At 43.3% G+C, this 19,937-nt stretch overlaps 2 protein-coding genes across 4 annotated transcripts in view; one reads left to right on the top strand and one right to left on the bottom strand.

The window, feature by feature from the left end:
- The window catches only part of sema6bb (sema domain, transmembrane domain (TM), and cytoplasmic domain, (semaphorin) 6Bb), a 151,488-nt gene extending 139,365 nt beyond the window's left edge, over positions 1-12,123 (top strand). For all 3 annotated transcript variants that reach the window (XM_036978094.1, XM_036978093.1, XM_036978092.1), the window contains exon 17: positions 6,770-12,123. In XM_036978094.1, the coding sequence (XP_036833989.1) occupies positions 6,770-7,638 (869 nt within the window). In that variant the 3' untranslated portion in view covers positions 7,639-12,123. The remainder of the gene's footprint in view (positions 1-6,769) is intronic.
- Positions 12,124-16,448: 4,325 nt separating this feature from the next.
- On the bottom strand, positions 16,449-18,632 carry LOC110522880 (G-protein coupled receptor 55-like). The gene is made up of 2 exons (XM_021601331.2): positions 18,140-18,632; positions 16,449-17,864 (listed from the first exon to the last, which is right to left on the bottom strand). The coding sequence occupies exon 2, from the start codon at positions 17,857-17,859 to the stop codon at positions 16,903-16,905; it is 957 nt and encodes a 318-aa protein (XP_021457006.2). The 5' UTR covers positions 17,860-17,864; positions 18,140-18,632; the 3' UTR covers positions 16,449-16,902.
- Between the last annotated feature and the right edge of the window lie 1,305 nt (positions 18,633-19,937).

The following is a 19,937-nucleotide window of genomic DNA, read 5'->3' as shown; positions in this document are numbered from 1 at the left end:
AGCAATGGGAGAGTGATTGCTTCCTACAAGAGCACAAAATGGGTACATTTCTTTGAAAAGCCAGTCAGGTAAAAACAAACAAATTGAGAGGCAGTGTTTTATTTTGAAGAAACTAAGTACCCAAAAGGCATAATGTGTCTGATTCTCTGTAATAATGGAATAGGAATAATAATGCATTTTATTTTGTAAAGGGGTTTCTTACATCATTTCTTGCATTTTCAGTCACCTCCTTGTCTGAAGGACAAGTGGATAAACAGGTTAATGTCAAGCCTTGCATGTTTTTATTTTTAATTAGGCAAGTCAGTTAAGAACAAATTCTTATTTACAATGACGGCCTAGAAACTGCCTTGTTCAGGGGTAGAATGACAGATTTTTACCTAGGGATTCGAGCTAGCAATCTTCCGGTTACTGGCCCAACGCTCTAATCACTAGGCTACCTGCCGCCCCTTATGAATGTCGGCCTACATTGAACACCACACATTGGCTGCTACTGTAGATTGAATGAAAGAACAGCTATTTCCATGTTAAAATGTAATGGGATACATTAGCTCCATTGTTTTTAATGGTAGGCAACTCTGGTAGGCCTACATTATGATCAAATAGCCACAGTAGCCTACATGGCCACTGTTAAAACTGTAACTTAAAACGGGTACAGCCTCAGTGTTCACGGTAAACGCACGCTGGAAGTTGCACAGCATTTTCACAATGTTCAAATTTGCGCTCAGCAGACTTGAAATTTGCTCAGTGCCTGAAAAATATTAGAGGGAACATTGTTTGTGAGTATGAGGTGTGTGTGCTAGCTTGTGTGTGCGTGTTTTGTATGAGTGAGTGAGTGCATCACCTGGTAGACCGCTAGTGATGGCTGTTAAACAGGTTGATGGCCTGGTAATAGAGTGTCTTAGGGGCCATGACAAATTTCTTCAGCCACCTGAGGTGACTCCAAATTAATCATCAGCACCTCTAAAACTTGATGATTGATTTGGAGTCATGCGTGGCCACTCAGTCATGGATGAACAGGAAGTACAGGAAGGGGCTGAGCACATACCCCTGGGGGACCCCCGTTTTGAGGATCAGCATGGCGGAGGTATTGTTGCCTTCCCTCACCACCTGGGGTAGGCCCGTCAGGATGCAAACTGGGTGTCTGATGCCTCATCTTTCTGAGGATTGGCCTCATTGTGTACAGGAGGCATTTTTAGAGCCAGGACCCATTTTTAGAGCCAGGACCCATTTTTAGAACCAGGACCCATTAAGGAGAGGAGGTATGGTGCAGGAGACATTTTATAAAACGTGTGTCGTAAATCAGAGGAGAAGATTCAATCAGTCAACCAGATGGGCTGGAGTTTCAACCAAGGCTGGATGGTGTAATCATCCACCTACTAAACCTTCAGCAATGTGTGATGGGAACAAATCCAACACATCAACACTGAGGTGTTAACCTCAACAAATAGTAGTGTGTTTTCTCCTGCAGTCATATATCATGGTGCATACAGCCATGGCACACTAGATGTATGTCTTTAGCATGTGAGAAAGATTAAGTTGAAATTGCGAGGTACGTGATTGGGGAATGTGAGATTGAAACTCCCGGTGGATCGTTAGACTAATAACACGGCCCAGGTTTATAATTTATTGCCTGTGACGTATCTCCTGAATATTTATTAATAGTTTATACGGTGTTCTTTTCCTTTACAGCTAAATTGAGGATATAAATGACTACCCAACGCCAGCCACAACCATAATCGTAGGCTACAGGGTGTTATTGGAAACGGCATCCCTCCGAGACACACTTCTCTAAAAAACAATCCACAGCACAGCTGTTTTATTTACATTGAATGCAGCTGAAAGTGCTAACAGCATCCGCCTTGTTAAGTTGTTGCAAAAGGCTGAGGCGTGATATGAAAAGCAAGGTTAGAATGTATTAAAATAAGATATCATGTTTTGTATAACACAAACGAACCACTTAACTGACTGATGGTTTCCCGCTCAACAAATTGTCCACAGCATGGGAGGGAACTAACTTCCTGCAATGGATATGAATTTAACACACCCTTATTGGGGTGGCAGGGTAGCCTAGTGGTTAGAGCATTGGACTAGTAACCAGAAGTTCAAATCCCAGAGCTGACAAGGTACAAAGCTGTAATTCTGCCCCTGAACAGGCAGTTAACCCACTGTTCCTAGGCCGTCATTGACTTGCCTAGTTAAATAAAGGTAAAATATATATATTTTTTTAAATAAATCATCTGTACCCTATCATTTACCCCAAGCAGCAGAGTGGGCATTGTAGCAGCACAGTGGACTACTGAGTGGATGCAATTAGAACAGAATTAGCTACCTTAATAAGTAAAACTTTAATATGTCTAATAGAAATGTGGAAGCCTGATTCCAATAGCAGATTTCTGTGGAAATGCTATGGAATTTTAATTGAAAACACATGCTGGGGTTCATAAATGTTTTACCATATTGATCAGTAAAGGCACCTCAGACCAGACCTTATAAGGTTCTACACAACCTCCAGGAATCTCACTCAGTCACTACTCTACCTTGGTAATGTGGTCAGAGGAACTATAAATGCCATGTCCACCAGCCCTATGAGTAAACACAGTGTTTATGGTGTAGCAAGGCTCAGACTCCAATTTGTCTGACTGAAGAGCAGTGGAGGAGGGGGACCCAGATTACAGCAGGAGAGCGAGAGAGAGAGGAAGAGGTTAAGAGGGAGAGAGAGCGACCCAGAAAGAGCCTGCAGACTTCCAACAGAGTAAGAGGGAGCGAGAGAAAGACAGAGAAAGAAAAATAGAGACAAAGAGAGAAAGTAGCAAGATAGAGCCTGTAGTCTGTCTTTTAACAGAGAGAGAAAGAATGGTAGCAAGATAAAGAGAGAGAGGATGATGAGCTAAATCACTGAACCATGAGTGCAGTCCCTTATTCTCATCTATTACACACACACACACACACACACAATCTCGTCCATATATACAGTACACACATGCACTGACACGTGCATGCACAGGGTACATACAAATACATTGCCATGCAGAGAAACAGTAGGTTCCTAGATCAAAGTCCCTCAGATCATTCTATAACACCGATAATGTCAGTCCCACTCAACCTCAGATATGTTTGTGTCATATGCATGTCCATCGGGAGTGTGTTGCTGCTTTTGTGCTGTAGTTTGAAAGTAGGATGTGTTTCATGTGTGAGCCAACCCACTCGCTGGTACAGTAGTTTCTATCCCCCTACACTGCAGCAGGCAGCATCACAGTTAATAACTGCATGTTTCCAGTCACCGCATACCCGGCCTCACTGACACCATGTTGGGTTTGAAAATCAATAACCCCACCACTAAAATGCCAGCCAATTTGCAAGCATGGGCAGAGCAAATCCATACACTGCCAGTGTTTTAATGAAGGGAATCTTAACCAAGAGCCAGGGCCACTGTGGCTTTTCATTAGGCTGGGCTACTCCGAGCCAGGGTCCATGGGGGAGAGGGCAGGAGGGTGCGAGGCAGGGTTGAGATGGAGGGTGGAGGAATGGAGGGAAGGAATCAGAGGGATATATATCCCTGGAGATGGAGCGAGAGAGAGAGAAGGAGCGCGAGAGAGAGATTAAAGGACATGCCACTGGAATAGAGGAGAGAGGAGGAGAAGATCAGGGAAGCGAGGGAACAGAAGACGGTGGCTGCAGACAAATGGAGAGAGAAATGGGGAAGATTAACCGCAACATAGAAATGAAAGACTGAAAGGTGTGAGCTCCGTAGCTTGGTGACTACCCCCTGAAAGAAGCACAAACACATGGCAGTTAGTTAGTCTGCCTTCATAGCGCCATATCCCTCCGCCTGGCCCATTCCTCCCCATCTCCTCCACTAACTAGGCTGCTCCTGCCTCAGTGTTGTTCTCTTGTAATTGGAGCTGCAAGCCCAAGACGTGCTCAGTGTTCGTCAGGCTGACAGTCAGGGCGGCTTCCATTAAGGTTTAATAAGTGAGTCGGCGAGGAGAGGGTTGCTGTCAGCCCGGTGGGACAGAGAGAGAGACCTGTCCCCCTCCCCTCTCCTCCCTCTTCACCCCTCCCTGCTCCAGCTGCTTTGTCTCCCCCAGCCATTGACACAAAGCAGAGTGGCTCCAAAGGCGACAATCACTAATGGCCTAGGCCTTTCAGAGTGCGATGTGCATCGTCTCTCTGTGAGGAGAAAAAAGGAGACATTGGGTCTGAATGGGAGGAGAATGATGCTGCTCCAGATAGGGAGGATGCATTTCAATGGTGGTTCAGTATCATTACCAGGAAAGGGCAACCCTCCTCGCCGTATTCTCCAGTTGAGGTGTGGGAACACAGACGCTCATCACAACCTCTCCCCACACCGAGACGACAGCGTGTTATTGCACCGTACAGAATTGAATCTGATGTTCCATTTTCAGGGAGAAATGTGAAAGGGAAAAAGGAATGGGAACTCCTCCTCAGTGTAAGTGAAGTATGAACATTTCCAGATGTGGATGAAATTAGGGTTCAAAGTTGTTAGAGAGCCATCAAGGCTTGTGGTTTTTAGGAATTACCAAACCCATGAACCAATTCATTACCTCATTGGTTTAGGAATAAAAACAGAGGCCACAGTAAATAAATATGACAGCAGTGCCATATCCTGACAATGTCATTTTTTCCACTGTCTCTCGCTGCTGCCTGGCTGCCACTGAACATCATCATTTAGGAGCACAGTACTTTCCAGAATAATGTAATAGATACTGGCAGTGAATTCAAGTTGAATATTGGTCCGAAAAGAGAAAATAAATAGTGTATGAATCAGGAATATTTTTAGGCTGGCCGGGTGATGAATGATCAGGGATATGTTGAGATAGAGAGAGAGATAAATGAGTGTTTAGCAGAAAACACAAGCACAATGGGAAGGACTATGCTTAGACAGCAGAATGATGAGCTCTCTATGTGACAGATAGAGGGAAGTACAAGGGAAAATCAGTCACATTAATATGAAACCAAAAACCCATACAGGTACTTTGTGGTTATCCACTCTATAGTTGAAGATGCAATAGACACACAACACATATTTCACTCACTGTAACTATGGTACCCAGCAATCCGCCATGTATTTCCAAGGTCTATTAAATAAGTGATCAAACACTAATTAGATTATAAAAGGACCTAGATTGACCAAGATGGCAACTTGATTAGCACTAAATCCGTTTCACTGTGGTCTTTCAATTCGCACCTTCTATTGTTATGGTTTTTAATGTAGGCCGTCCCCATTCCCTGCCTCGTGTCAACGCATGGAGAATAATACTCTGCCTCGCCAAGCCCCAAAACCCACTAATTAGCTACTAGCTAGTTTCTCCTACCTGCTCCTAATTATTGCCATTTGTCTCCATTACAATAAATTTGTCAGATGATAAAGGTATGTTTGGTTAAAGCAGACCTCTGCTCCCTGCATTCTGGCATGTTCTTTCTCTGCCTTCTTTGCGGGGTGAATTAGTGGCTCCCAACATCCATTAATTACATCCATCTATGGGCCTTATCTTATCTCCCTGACACACCCATCACCATCCCTTTGCTGTTCTAGTAATTTAAGAAACATTTACTGTTTGTCTGGGGCCTATATTGCAGTAGTTTGCTGAAGGCCTCTTTTCTCTTTCTTCATCCCTCTCTCCTCTCTCTCTATCCCTCTCTCTCGCTCTTCCTCTCTCCCTCTGTCTCGTTCTTCCTCTCTCTCTTTTCTTTCTCTCTCTCCCTCTCTTTCTCGCTCTCTTTCTCTTTTTCTCTCTCTCTCTCTCTTTTTCTCTCTCTCTCTTTTTCTCTCTCTCTCTCTCTCTCTCTCTCTCTCTCTCTCTCTCTCACACACTCTGTCTCCCTCTCTGTCTTTCTCTCGCTGACTCTTTCATAGTTTTTTCCTCATTTCCTCCTCTGGCTGGGAGTAAGCTCTTTGTTTTCTATTGGTATTGTCCCTGGTGCTTGCTTTGCAAAGAACAAGTTTTCTCCTGACATTTTCTTAATTGATCCATGGCAGCAGCTTTGTGCTCTGCTGTTTTTCCACTGCTTTAGTAATTCATATATTCCGTTCTCCAGAGGAGCTTCTCTCAAGTTCTTTGCAGGGAAAATAAGCATATTTTCGTAGTCCTCTTTCAGATGTGATTGTATTTTTAAAAATCATTTCTCATGCCGTTAGAAGAAAATAACTTTGTGAAGTTCATGTGTTAATACAGTATGCAACTTAAAGCAATTACTCACTATTAAAGGGATAGTTCGATTTTAAAGGGATAGTTCAATGAAGCCCTTTATCCACTTCCCAGAGTCCCGGACTATCCCTTTAATTCCGGAATGTACAGGCATCTTCGGCTGCAAAGTAAATGTTCCGCAACGCTTCGGGGTTGGGAGATGTTCTCAATCAGGAAGACAGTTATTACAGCCATTAAAATCACCATCCACTTTAGGTAATGAACACAATTAGCCGTTACACCAATAGCATATCTTCGCAGAAGAGCATTCCTCCCCACCCACTGAGGCACAGGGAAATAGGCCACTTTCTCAAGCTGTAATCTCCCACTTTACTAAGGCTAGAGCTGAGATGATGTTAACTGTGCTCTGTCTACTGACTTTAGAACCCCGATGAAGGCTAAATGCAGAAATGTGTTGTTTTATAATGTATTTTTTTCTTCAACATCATTGTTCCCCAGGAGTGTCTGAACCCTCTTTCACATATCTACTGTATCCACTGACTTATTGACAGCATTTTCTGTGTCTCTGTTCATCTGTCTGTCTTTCTCTTCGTCTGTAGGTCTCCTGCAGGAGTCTTTCATTGACGAGCCAGATGGTCTGGTGTCAGTCAACCTGCTGGTTGTGTCTGCAGTCTCAGCTTTCGCCACGGGGGCGGTGCTGTCGGGCTTGGCTGTCTGCTGGATCATGAGTCATCGCCACCGCACACGAGGGGCAGGAGCCAACAGGAGCCGTAAAGGGGACAAGGAGCAGAACATGCTGGGTCAGGGCCGGAGCGGCTCAGTGATGAGCGTGACACGTACCAGTGGCAGCGAGAGACCCCGGTCACATTCTCAGGCAGACAACCCGTTCGTAATGCCCAACGGCTGGCCTAAAGGAGAGATGGATCCAGGCCTACCTACTCCAGAACAGACCCCCCTGCAGCAGAAAAGGCCTCCACCCAGCATGAGAGATGTAGACTGGGAACAGAGCCAGACCTTCCTCACCTCAGTGGGCATGCCCTGCCCAGCCAACTCCGTCATCTACCTGAGCTCCAAGTTCCTGCAGGAGAGAGGTGGCAGGCACGAGGGCCCAGGGGATGTGGGGCCCCCCAACACAGAGCGAACACGTTACCTGGTCCTCGCCAGCAACCGGGAGCCACATGGGGGACAACCCAGGACCACCCTGAGGAACTCTGCAGGTGAATACAACTACCCAGCCACGCCACAGGACTCCCCAGACCGCAGGAGGGTGGTCTCAGCCCCCAGCACCCAGATGGACTTTGGGGAGCCTCCCCGCTGGACTCACGAGGGACTCAACTATAACAGCAAAAACGGAGCGCCCTACCCCTCCCAGCGCCCGGGCCTGATCCGGGCCAACCACCACGGCCTTGCCGACTTCAGTCACCTAATGGGAAAGAGCGTGGGCGAGCCTACCCCTAGTGGCCAGTGAGGAGAAGAGCGCAATGAACCCCCCTCTCTGAAACCCATTTCCCCTCAGCAACTGGAATACCCCTCAGACTCACTCTCCCTTCCCGAATCCTGTCCTGTCTGTCCTCTCTCACTGTCATTCAATGTTCTGACATCCCCGGCGTGAAGCCTGACTGACTAACTGACTGAAGAGACTAGGTCTCCAGAAGCCAGCAGTTTAGAGAGAGAAAGAGAGAGAGAGAGTTAAAGAGAGGAGGTTATTCTCCTCATGGCTGCAGCTCTGCTATCACCCTGAGAGGTGCACCCCTCTGCTCCTTACGTGGTTTAACCCACAGAGCATGGACTGGACACCATAAAACCAACCTCAAGGACTAGGAAGGGGTGCAAGGGAAGGGACATTTTGTGAAAAAGGAAAAACAAAAAGAAATGAGAACCGCTTCACTGATAATTTAGCTCAGTTCCAGTTGTGAAAGGTCTCATTCTACTATATTGTGCTCTGCAAGTCATTCTTTGGGTGTGACATTTTTATTTCTGCTTTGCTTTTGTGCCAGCATCCAGCAGACAACCATGTGTTTTTCCTTGTTTGTTTTTTCTGGCCACCTCTATCAGTCAGCTCTATCAGTCAGCTCTAACAGTCAGCTTGTGTTTGATAGATATTAGCAATGCCAGGGGCACTGGATCATGCAGTATGGGAAAGGGTTCCTGTCTTAATGTGGGCATACAACACACTGGATCTTCTTATTGGAATAAGCTTGATAATGATGTCAACGATCCATCCCGTTGTGTTAACAATCATGGAAAAAGCACACATTGCTAGTGTGTTTCTAATGCTCTATTATGTGTTTCTAATCAGGCCTTGTAAAGGTTTCCTCCCCCAGTCTGCAGCCCAGATCTAGCAACAACAGCACTGGACTTGAACATGTCAAGGTGGAGGGGACAAAAACCAGCAGGGAGGCGATAAGAGAGGATGGTACCTTAATATCTCTGTGTTTCCTTGGAGAAGTGGAGGGAACAGCGAAAGACAGTCAGAGGGCACAGTGGTATAAGACAACCTTGTCCCTCCCACTCCCTTCCTCCTTCTCTGTCTGTCTCTCCCTGGATCTATGTGACCTGACCTGAGGCCTGGGCTACCCGGCAGGCCAGCGGACAGGAGAGAAGAGTACATAGCCCATGTAGGGGAATGTGAGCCTGACTGTGGGGGTTAGCGGGCCCAGGGCCCTACCACTGGGGAGTTCCATTCAGGCTCCTCTCCCTGACACTGAGCTTCTTTGTGCCCCGGAGCAGGAGGAGATGGCTGCAACAAATAGCCGTTACGAGTCAGGGCCGGAGGGGCAAACCCAGTGCCCCAGCCCAGCGGAATATCAATGAGGACAGCAGCGCCCCCCTGCCCATCCCTCGGGCCCTCTCACAGACACTGGCACCGTTTGGGACTGGGGCTGGGACCAGTCAGGGTGGTAGGCCAGGGATGGGCCGATAGGGCTGGGGCTGGGAGACTTGCATCATTCAGACTGCTATCACTTCTATATCCCTGCCTTTCAGCATCTATACACAAGGGACATTGGCTCAACAAAGCAAAGTAGAACTATATGGGCGTGGATTGTCTCCCTCCGCTCTCTCTCGCTCTCTGTTTGATGTTCTCCTTTTGTCTGCCTCTCTGCTCACTCCCCTGTCTGTAGATCCGGTGGCTCGTGTTTTTTCATCCGTGTCATGACTTGTGTTTGTGGATGTTGCTCTATTTCAGGCTACAGCGGAAGTTGTCCATAATCTCCTTGTTCTCCCCCTAGTTCTCTCACCCGGTAGCCATTATCTGAGTGATTTCTGCCGCAATCCCCCAACATTCACAAATCAGTGTTAACTGCACCCTCACCCTGAGCGCTGGTCGGCAACACGCATGGAAGCGCATAGACTGGCTTCATTAGTGGGTCTGTGGGCTGGGAGGAGCAGAGGAGGAGAGCTGGAGAGAGATGGAGCTGGAGGGGCATGGGAGGAGCAGAGGCTGGGCTGATCTGGGTAGGACTGGCAGAGAGTGGTGTTAGAGAAACACACAACAGAGCCAGAGAGCATGAACATAAATCTTAGCAGGGCTTAAATACAAAGCTATGGCTACATTCAGAGCTGCTCTGAAACAGGGGGAGCAGATAGAGGGGAGGCCTGGCCTTGTATAGAAAGCCAGCTGTGTGGTGAGCTGAGGAGAGGAGCCAGGTTCGATGGTGGATTTGTTTATCTTAATGTAAAGGGCTAAACCACTGAGGTAGAATACTAAAAGAGATTCCTGGAGTGTAAACACATGATCTAGCTGGGTAAAAATGCCCACTCATGGCTGAGTCCAGGGAGACAAAGCAACAACTGAATGAGTGTGTATGCATGTGTGCCTTCATGTGAGTGTGTTGGTTTTTGTGTACTTGAAGTGCATTAGTAGTGAGTGTTGCCATGGATGAGTAAAGTAGTCGGGTGGATTGGGGAGTATATTGAAATAGTACATTCCATACTGTAGTAGACAAAACCACTCCTCCACGTTGTCGTCGTCATCCTCCTATCTCCATTATAGCCCTGAGAGGAGTGTTGGTTGAGAGCATGGGGCCTTGAAGCAATAGTGGACCCCTGGTGCCCCCTCTCATCTCCTCTTTTTCTCCCAGCCAGTGGTGTCCCCTCAGTGCAGTGAGTGAATGAGGCCTACTCTGCCTGCCCAGCCAGGCGTGCTCCAGCTCTTACACTGTTTCACTAAGCATGCTTGATTAGGCAAAGTACATCCCAGCCCCTAATGGTGTGATGAGCCCCTGAGAAGATTAGCAAAAGACACATCAAGAGGGTGACGGGCACCCACTCTCCTCTGCAGCTATCCCCCCATACACACACAATCACAGTTACACACACATAAACATACACACACTCAGACACACACACTGCGCCCTAATCAAATTCAGGATGCAATTGAATTACGATCTGCTGTTATCCCCAGGCCAGGGAGGAGGGAGGCCAAACTTGTGGCTCAGACCCATGGATTTGCTCGTTGGAAAAGCCACACATGATTATCTTAGTCCACCATGACTAAACAGTTAAGGAATCTGTGGTTCCCCATAATACAACCCTTCAGGCTTGCACACAGACAGACAAACAGACACAGACACACAATCAGCCTTTCCCTCTCTATATGTTGTATTAGCAGCTACAATCAAACAGAGGTAGTTTTAAATGTGTCAACACCAGAATGAGAAATCTGGGTAATTTACTGTGAAGCGCTCAAAAATCTTTGTTCTTTTGAAATCAGTTTTTAAATGTTTTAACCCTTTATCTACATTTGCAAATCCGCTAATGCAGTAAATTGCTTTCTTTGGCAGCCATTACTTTCTGCTGGACATGATATGTAGCCCCCCCACCACCCACCCCCAACCCACATGACCTGATCTGTGTGTATAAATATCATGGACTGTGTGTGTCCCTGAGACCATGTCATTGTTTGTTGTTGGCTTGTTTTCCTGAGTAACCCAGTGATTTAGCTAATGCCCCCCAGCCAGAAACTGCCAATGCCAGGATGAGATACTCTAGAAAGACTCAAACCAAATAAGAAGACATGTAACCCAATCTGCTGAGGAATAAACACGGGCAGCAGACATATTTATCATCGAAAGATAAGCACAAAAAAATGTTAGCATTTTTGTAAAGTTGTAGAGAGCATTCTATTTAGTCTGCACTGATCATTCTTGTCATGTTTTTTTTTTGTCTGTTTCTGTGGTAATATTTGGTTTGAGTTTTTGGGATTTGTTGTATTGGATTTTCTATTTCCTCTTTGGTGTGTGAGTTTGATGATGATGATGAAGATGATCCTGATGAAGATTCTGTACTGTGAACAGCATCTCAGTATTTTCTCCCACTCTGATGCCTGTGCTGTGTCTAAGTTGTGTCTGGGAGGAGAAGAGGAGGAGAGGAGGAGAGGAGGAGGTGATACAGACTGGAATCACAACAAAGAGAACTTTCCCACTTTTCCACTCCTCCAGAGTCGAGTCTCCTGCTACAGTGACAGACTCCTGCAGTCCTGTGGCTCTCACCAGAGGCTGTCTGTCCCTGCCTGTGACCAGGGACGCTGTCATTAAATGACACAGTGTGTCCCTGTGTGTACATAATATCAATGCTTAAATGTAATTTAAGTGCAGTAGCTGCATGACACAGCCTCTGTGTGTACAGAAGTAGCAACGTGTGAATTTATACAGTACATGCAAGTGTGTGTGCTTGTGTCTGCAAATCTGTCCATCACACAAACACATGCATGCACCCTCAAACAACTGCACACACACACACACACACACACACACACACACACACACACACACACACACACACACACACACACACACACACACACACACACACACACACACACACACACACACACACACACCCTTCAGCAGTTGAACACCATTTCAACATTGTCCTCAGCTCTGCCTGTCACTTAGCATGGAGACTTTGCTCTCTGTCAACTTTCTTATTCTAATAAACCACTCAGACATTACCTATCTTCTTGTATCTTCTTTTACTCCAGTTATTTTGACTATTTATTCTCCTCCTCAAGGATATATGTATATATACAGTTCCCGTCAAAAGTTTGGACAGTTTTTTGTTTAAAAAAAAAACTATTTTCTACATTGTAGAATAATACTGAAGACATCAAAACTATGAAATAACACATATGGAATCATGTAGTAACCAAAAAGTGTTAAACAAATCAAAAATATATTACAGATTTCAGAGTCTTCAAAGTAGCCATCCTTTGCCTTGATTACAGCTTTACACACTCTTGGCATTCTCTAAACTCCCGAGTGGACCAGCGGACTAAGGCAATGCATATTAGTGCTAGAGGCGTCACTACAGACACTAGTTAGATTCCAGGCTGTATCACAACTGGCCTTAGGACGACGCACAATTGGCCCAGCGTCGTCCAGGTTAGGGTTTGGCCGGGGTAGGCCGCCATTGTAAATAAGAATGAGTTCTTAACTGACTTGCCTAGTTAAATTAAGGTTAAATAAAACACAAAAATGAATACTTTGCTGTCACTTGTGTCAAATACATTAGTACACTTCTCTTTGTAGCTATGGCGTTGTCTGAAAATACCCTCCCTGTCCAGCAGATGGTGGTGTTGGTCCATCAACGGCCTTTGGCATGGCCTGGACCATACCTCTTCGTATGCCATGGCAGTCCAGTGTGGTCCTCCACTTTTCCAACATGAGTAATACCATTGTTGACAATTCTGAGGATTACCATCGAAAAGCATCCAAATGAATAATAGAAATAAACTCAAATAGCTTTGTCAGTATTAATGATATGAGCACATCTCTCCCTCTCAGGGGAGTGTATAAGACAGTAACACATCAGTTGACAGGTAAAGGGGCTGTGAGGCCTGTCAGAGCCGCCCATTCCCTGGTGCTGCTTTATGGGTCCTCAGCCCCTGGTGCTGCAGTGTGGAGCTGGAGCCCTGGAGTCCTGGAGCTGGAGTCCTCCCTCCCTCCGCCACCTTGCTGGCCATCACGTTATCATAAATCTTAAAATCAATCAGCTGAGCCAGGGGCACATTCATGTGATGAATCTGATTCATTAATGGATTGGACCAATGCCAGCCCAGCGGACACTGTCAGGTTGACCCACAGCTGAGCTCACTGCAGGCTAACTCACAGCTTCACAGCCCTGTTCTGTGTATTCAGATTCCAGCCACACCTTGTCTTTTTGCATTCATTACATGGCTGAATGGTGTTAACATCATGAACATGATACAAGACACAGTGTGCAATTTGAGGCCCATCTATCTGACATATTTATCAGGCACCTCTGAGAGAGAGAAGGAAAAGGTCATTCTGTTTAATGTTCTATCTGTTTGCTTTCAGGCACCAATCACAATCAAGCACAGAGGGCCGGACAGATGTACAGTAAGCTTGACAACAACACATCCAGTAAAGGACTATAGAATTACCCAATCAATATAAGTGTGGACATTGCCAAATGAATGACTAAAATGAAGCACATTAATTCGCTCTACAAGGGGTGTAGAGTCTAACTGGCATACAAGCAATGTGTGAGTTTCAAGTTTGGGGAAGATCATTTTCACCATAAAAATGCACCTTTAGAATAAAAGCATTACATGCATAATCTCATTTGTGGTCACTTTTGTTAATAGTGTTTTCCCAGTAATGAAACATTTGTGTGTCACGTTCTGACCTTTACTCCTTTGTTTTGTCTTTATTTTGTATGGTCAGGGCGTGAGTTGGGGTGGGCAGTCTATGTTAGTTTTTCTATATTTTCTATTTCTGTGTTTGGCCTGATATGGTTCTCAATCAGAGGCAGCTGTCTATCATTGTCCCTGATTGAGAACCATATTTAGGTAGCCGGTTTTCCTTTGTGTTTTGTGGGTTATTTTCAGTCTTTGTGTGTCTGCACCAGAGAACTGTTTCGGTTGTCACGTTGTTGTTTTGTATTTTTGAAGTGTTCAGTTTCTTATTAAAAAGATGAACACTAACCACGCTGCACTTTGGTCCTCTCCTTCTTCCCAAGACAACCGTTACATTGTGCTTATAGCCTACTGCAGTGTGCGCATTGCTGCGCTTATAATGTGAAGAAATAGCCAAATAGTTCATTAACATTTTAAACTAAATGTTCTGATCTGTTGCTTCAGCCTTAATGCGTAAAAACGTTTTTTGATGCTAGTTGTTGTATTAATTTGGGATCTATTGCGTCCCATAACTGTCCCAGACTACTTGTTGGAATATTTATTTCTCGCACAGAATAGAACAGGTGAATAGAATAGGTCAACTTTTGTACTATGAGGGATAGTAGATTGACATAGGCTAGTGCTTTTGTTAGGCCTACTCATCTTGTTGGCTGACACAAAGTAAATGTGGACAGTTCTTCTAATATCTTCAATATGCGCCTCGGAATTGGATAAGGACGTGCAGAGTTGCATCCCTGAAGTGTCTGTCTTCACTTGTAGCCTGTGAGAAAGACCCGATCTCCTGATGGAGAGCCATGTGAGTGATAGGTGCTTCGGAGTATGCAGCGCTCAGGGAGATGGGAACAACGGCCACTGTCTGCAAAAGGCATAGATTATTTTAGGGTGCATCATGGCCACACAAAGGAAATGCCGCTAGGAAATTTGAGGCATTACCAAGTGGTTGTCAAATTGTGAGTGAGAGACTGATGTGTGTACAGCCTGCGCAAAAAAAAACAAAGTAGAGCTCATGTCTTTCAAGCAACCTTTTTCAAATCATCATTAGAGTCACATCATGCAGCCTTAAAATGTACTAAAAATCAAAACATATAGCCCAACATTTGCCCAACGTAGAACAACTAAGGTTAAAATAATAAATCTAAATTTAGGAGTACCTATTTCTTTGTTAACCACTCAACACAAAATAGCCGCATGTGCGCACTCCCTCAAATCATTTGGAGAAAATATCCTTTCTATTTTATTCAGCTTTGTTCAATTTTGTTCCTCATACTATAAAATTATATATATATATATATATATATATATATATATATATATATATATATATATTTTTTTTTTTTTTTTTTTTTTTAATGCCACGGAATTCTAAACAAATCTTGTCTGCTTAATGAACTAGTGTAGCCCACAGCCATATGGCATAGCCAGATCAGGGCCTGACATAAGGACAACTCAGAGTATACTATTCTGTTCTTCAGAAATAGACAACATTTTCTTCATATCATGTTTCCTTAGACCTTTCTAAAATAAATAATGGATTTATTGTGAAGGTGCAGGGTATATTTCATGGATTTATTATACTTTTTAAAATGTAAATGTTCCCAAGGTCTGCATCAGTGGCTTGTAGGCTGTGTGTGGAAGCCAGGAGGTGCTAAATATGTTTGTTAATTAACGGTCAATTACCGTGAGATGGACAGTTATTTACTTGACAATCACCGGCTGACGAAATTTCGTGACGCCCTAGCCAGGTGCACCGGTTTGTGTCAAGAACTGCAACGCTGCTGGGTTTTTCACTGGGTTTTTCATACTCAACAGTTTCCTGTGTGTATCAAAAATGGTCCATCCAGCCAACTTGACACAACTGTGGAAAGCATTGGAATTAACATGGGCCAGCATCCCTGTGGAGCGCTTTCGGCAGTGCAACTCAATATTAGGAATGTGACATTAACATTTTGTTCACTCAGTGTACATGACTCTCTTTCAATGTTGAGTGTACAGTTGAAGTCGGAAGTTTACATACACCTTAGCCAAATACATTTAAACTCAGTTTTTCAAAATTCCTGACATTCCTGTCTTAGGCCAGTAAGGATCACCACTTCATTTTAAGAATGTGAAATGTCAGAATAATAGTAGAGAGAATGATTTATTTCAGCTTTTATTTCTTTCATCACATTCCCAGTGGGTCAGAAGTTTACATACACTCAATGAGTATTTGGTAGCATTGCCTTTAAGTGGTTTAACTTTGGTCAAACGTTTCAGGTAGCCCTCCACAAGCTTCCCACAATAAGTTGGGTGAATTTTGGACCATTCCTGATGTCAAGCAAAGAGGAACTGAGTTTGAAGGTAGGCCTTGAAATATATTCACAGGTACACCTCCAATTGACTCAGATGATGTCAATTAGCCTATCAGAAGCTTCTAAAGCCACAACATCATTTTCTGGAATTCTCCAAGCTGTTTAAAGGCACAGTCAACTTAGTGTATGTAAACTTCTGACCTACTGGAATTGTGATACAGGGAATTATAAGTGAAATAATATGTCTGTAAACAATTGTTGGAAAAATGACTTGTCCCATGCACAAAGTAGATGTCCTAACCGAATTGCAAGAACTATAGTTTGGTTGAAAAACAAGTTTTAATGACTCCAACCTAAGTGTATGTAAACTTCTGACTTCAACTGTATATCATTTTTATAATTTTTTTCTGATTTTAGAAGCCATGTCAATATCCATTATCCAATATAAATAATGTCAATATTGATCATTCAATATAAACAATGTAAATATCTATCGTTCAATATAAATGTGAATGTATTTTAGCATAAAGCAGGGTGTGATGACCAGCCTGAACACAAGGGGGGAGACAATAGCCTGCCAAAAGTTAAGTCCAGAAAAACAGAACAGTTTTTAACATAAACTACCCAGTTGTTCAAAAAAGACGACACCAGACACCTACACAGCTGGAAAATATGTATATAATTCATATATCTGTATAACCATCAGATTTTTTATGATTTTTCAAGTGACAGCATTCACTAGGCCAAAACAGAATATACAGTAGCTGATAATTCCTCTCAATTCCTATTCGTTTCTAGAGAGAGCAATTCTCTCTGGAGAGTCTCGATTCTCTCTTTGCACTGTCTTCCCTGGGATCAGTTCCTTGCGGAACTCCTTTACCAAGAAGAAATATCCAATAGCATCTAAACAGCAGTTTGTTGTGGCAATCCATTCTGAGACATGATAAAAGTTATGCATCAAATGATACTGTTGGCAGTCAGTGGGGACTTTGTAGGCAACATATAAATTCATGAAAAATGCCATATGGATAGGAGTGTAACAGATGAAAAAGACTACCAAATTGGCTGATATTATTCTAATACTTTTTCTGTTGTCCTTATATGAGTGCATGTCCTTGTAGGCCAGCAGAGTGCAGATTGTCTGACATGAACAAAGCAGCATTGTGAGAAGAGGAACCACATATCCCAATATCTCCAGAGACAGAATGTAGCCCAGTTGAAACAAATGGAATTCCCTCTCAAAGCAGGCCAGATTGTGCGCAGGTCTATTGTGCTCCCTGAATATCACACATAGGACCACAATAGTCACCCATATCATCACACACACTACAACAGCCACTTTCTTCTTGGAGCCCATTCTCCTGGAGTGAAAGGGAAACTGAATGGCGATGAATCTCTGAACACTGATAGCAGTAACAGTGAAAATACTAGCGTACATGTTGGTGAAATGAATGAGAACCAGAACAGCACAGAGGCCAGGAGAGGTAATGCTGAAGAAGGTGTGGTAGATCCTGAAGGGCAGGAAGGTGATGAGGGCACAGTCGGCCACAGCCAGGTTGAGCATGTAGATGTGTGTGTCTGTAAAGCTGGCTCTCTTACGGTAGAACACCGTCAGAGCAGAGAGGTTCAGGGCCAGACCCAGCAAAAACACGGGGCTGTACACAACCCTCTGGAACAGCCTCACCTCCTCCGACATGTTGGTCTTACAGAGGTGTGGTCCATATGAATGGTTGGACATCATTCTCACTATGGTGGAGAGCATGGTCAGTTAGTATGATATTGTGATGTTTTACTGATGAAGGCTAAAGTTGTGGTCTTTACGATCTTATGAAGTTGGTAATGTGTTACTATTTCAAGCGTGTATTACTAAAAGTCACAATTAACATCAGTGAGCTGACTTCTGTTTTATGGTTCAGAATCGTGACATACACTATAACAGTTTTCCCTTGGTCTGTACCTCCCACTTCAATTAAAAACACATCGTTCTTTCTATTGGTTCTGACTGTTAATAAATGTCCTACCTTAAAATGAGAGGATTGACAGCCACCAAGCATACAGATGTTTTTCACCTGCAAGTTAAGAGTCCACTTTTACTGTCTCCTTCTTGAAGCTGTGTGAGAAGCTAGACGTTTCTTTCAAGCAGTTTCCCCTTGACAACAGAAAAAGGAAGTTGCGTTTGATAGACTGCAGTCTATTTGCATTTCAATGTATAGAACTGCATAGGTATACTATCACCAGAGATGAACAATTTGACAGAAATACATTAAAGCCTAAGAATATTTCAACAATAAGGAAGAGCCAAAAGCTCTGAAATTGATATTTTTCTGTTTTATATTACCTCCTCGCTATACACAGTCACAATATGAGAAGTACTTTTTACTTAAAGACAATGTTATTTCCTTTATATGGTCTGTTGTGTAAATGGTTGGGAAATGTAGACTGTTGGTGAAATAGTTGTGTCTCATCGTGGTTTGGAGATTCACTTGTAATGTCTTTCTGTTTGTGTTGAATGTTGAATGTTCAAAGACACGAGACAAGATGCATGATCTATCAAAGTCAACTGGAGTAAAATGTGTTTCCAAAACAACTGTGGTCCATGATAAATAAATACAACATTATACATGTACATGTCTATTTACACGTTCTAAAATCCAATGTTGGGGAAGCTACTCTGAAAATATAGTTTACCAAGCTACCAATTACTTCACACTGGAAGAAGTTAAAATACACTAAAGCTACCCTGAAGAAAATGTTTAGTTTTCTTAACTAAAATTACTTTGAAAAAGTATTTCACTACCTGAAAACAACTTTGTGAAATATGATCATGTGTAAATCTGAAATGTCATGGACGATAAATTGCAAGAGCAGATCACTTTGGGGTCGTATGTTAACAGAATGTGTCATTTAACCTATTAAACACAAAAACTATGTTTCAAGTGAGAATTAGTCAGGTCTGATGCCGAAAAAGAAAGGAAAGCACTGCCTATTTCACCCATATTTTTTTTTATATAAAAAAAATAGTCATATGTAGTTCCAGTAGTTAGGTACACCACTACATGGAAAAAAGTTATTAACTACTACCTAGATTTGAATTTTATTAAACTACCACCAAGCTACTGCAAAATGTAGTTGAATTACTAGTTGAACAACATGTAGTTCATTGCTCCCCAACACTGCTAAAACCACATAGGCCTAACATTGTAAACATTGTTACAGGTTGTTACAGCAATCTAATGTCAACATAATCATCAGAACTATGTATATGTTGAAATTGCGTTGAAAATTCCAAGTAGAAACATAAAAAATGACATTTGATTAGAAATATTTTATTTGACCTTGTTTCAATGTTAATAATAAAATGGTATGTTTGAATCAACATCGTTTTAACGTCATGCCATCAATCTAAAGAAAGAGATACATTAAAATAAAATGTGAAGCCACAGTCCAACAATTCCTTACTGAACAGTGACTCCGACTGGTATATGAGGGATAATGCACTTCAGTGAGAACAAGTCTACCATCCAGATGCCTACCTACATGTTGCTTAGCAAACAAACTGTGTTTGATTCTGTGTTTGATCATGTCAACACATCTTGACATTCATTTTATTTGTCACATACACTGAATACAACACCTTACCATGAAAGACTTACAAGAGATGGTGCCGTTTCACGGTCCCTCGTGTTTTTTCACGTTATTTGTAACTTATTGTGTACATAATGTTTCTGCCACTGTCTCTTATGACTGAAAATAGATTCTAGATATCAGGACAGCGATTACTCACCCTGTACTGGAAGAACATTTTTTCTTTAACGAGTC

The sequence above is a fragment of the Oncorhynchus mykiss genome, chromosome 5 (genome assembly GCF_013265735.2).
Source record: "Oncorhynchus mykiss isolate Arlee chromosome 5, USDA_OmykA_1.1, whole genome shotgun sequence".
NCBI classification, from domain to species: Eukaryota; Metazoa; Chordata; class Actinopteri; order Salmoniformes; family Salmonidae; genus Oncorhynchus; species Oncorhynchus mykiss.
This window is presented reverse-complemented; position numbering and strand designations above follow the sequence as displayed.

Coding starts and splice junctions, on each gene's coding strand:
- LOC110522880 (XM_021601331.2), bottom strand. CDS start 17,859: ATGATGTCCAACCATTCATATGGACCACACCTCTGTAAGACCAACATG.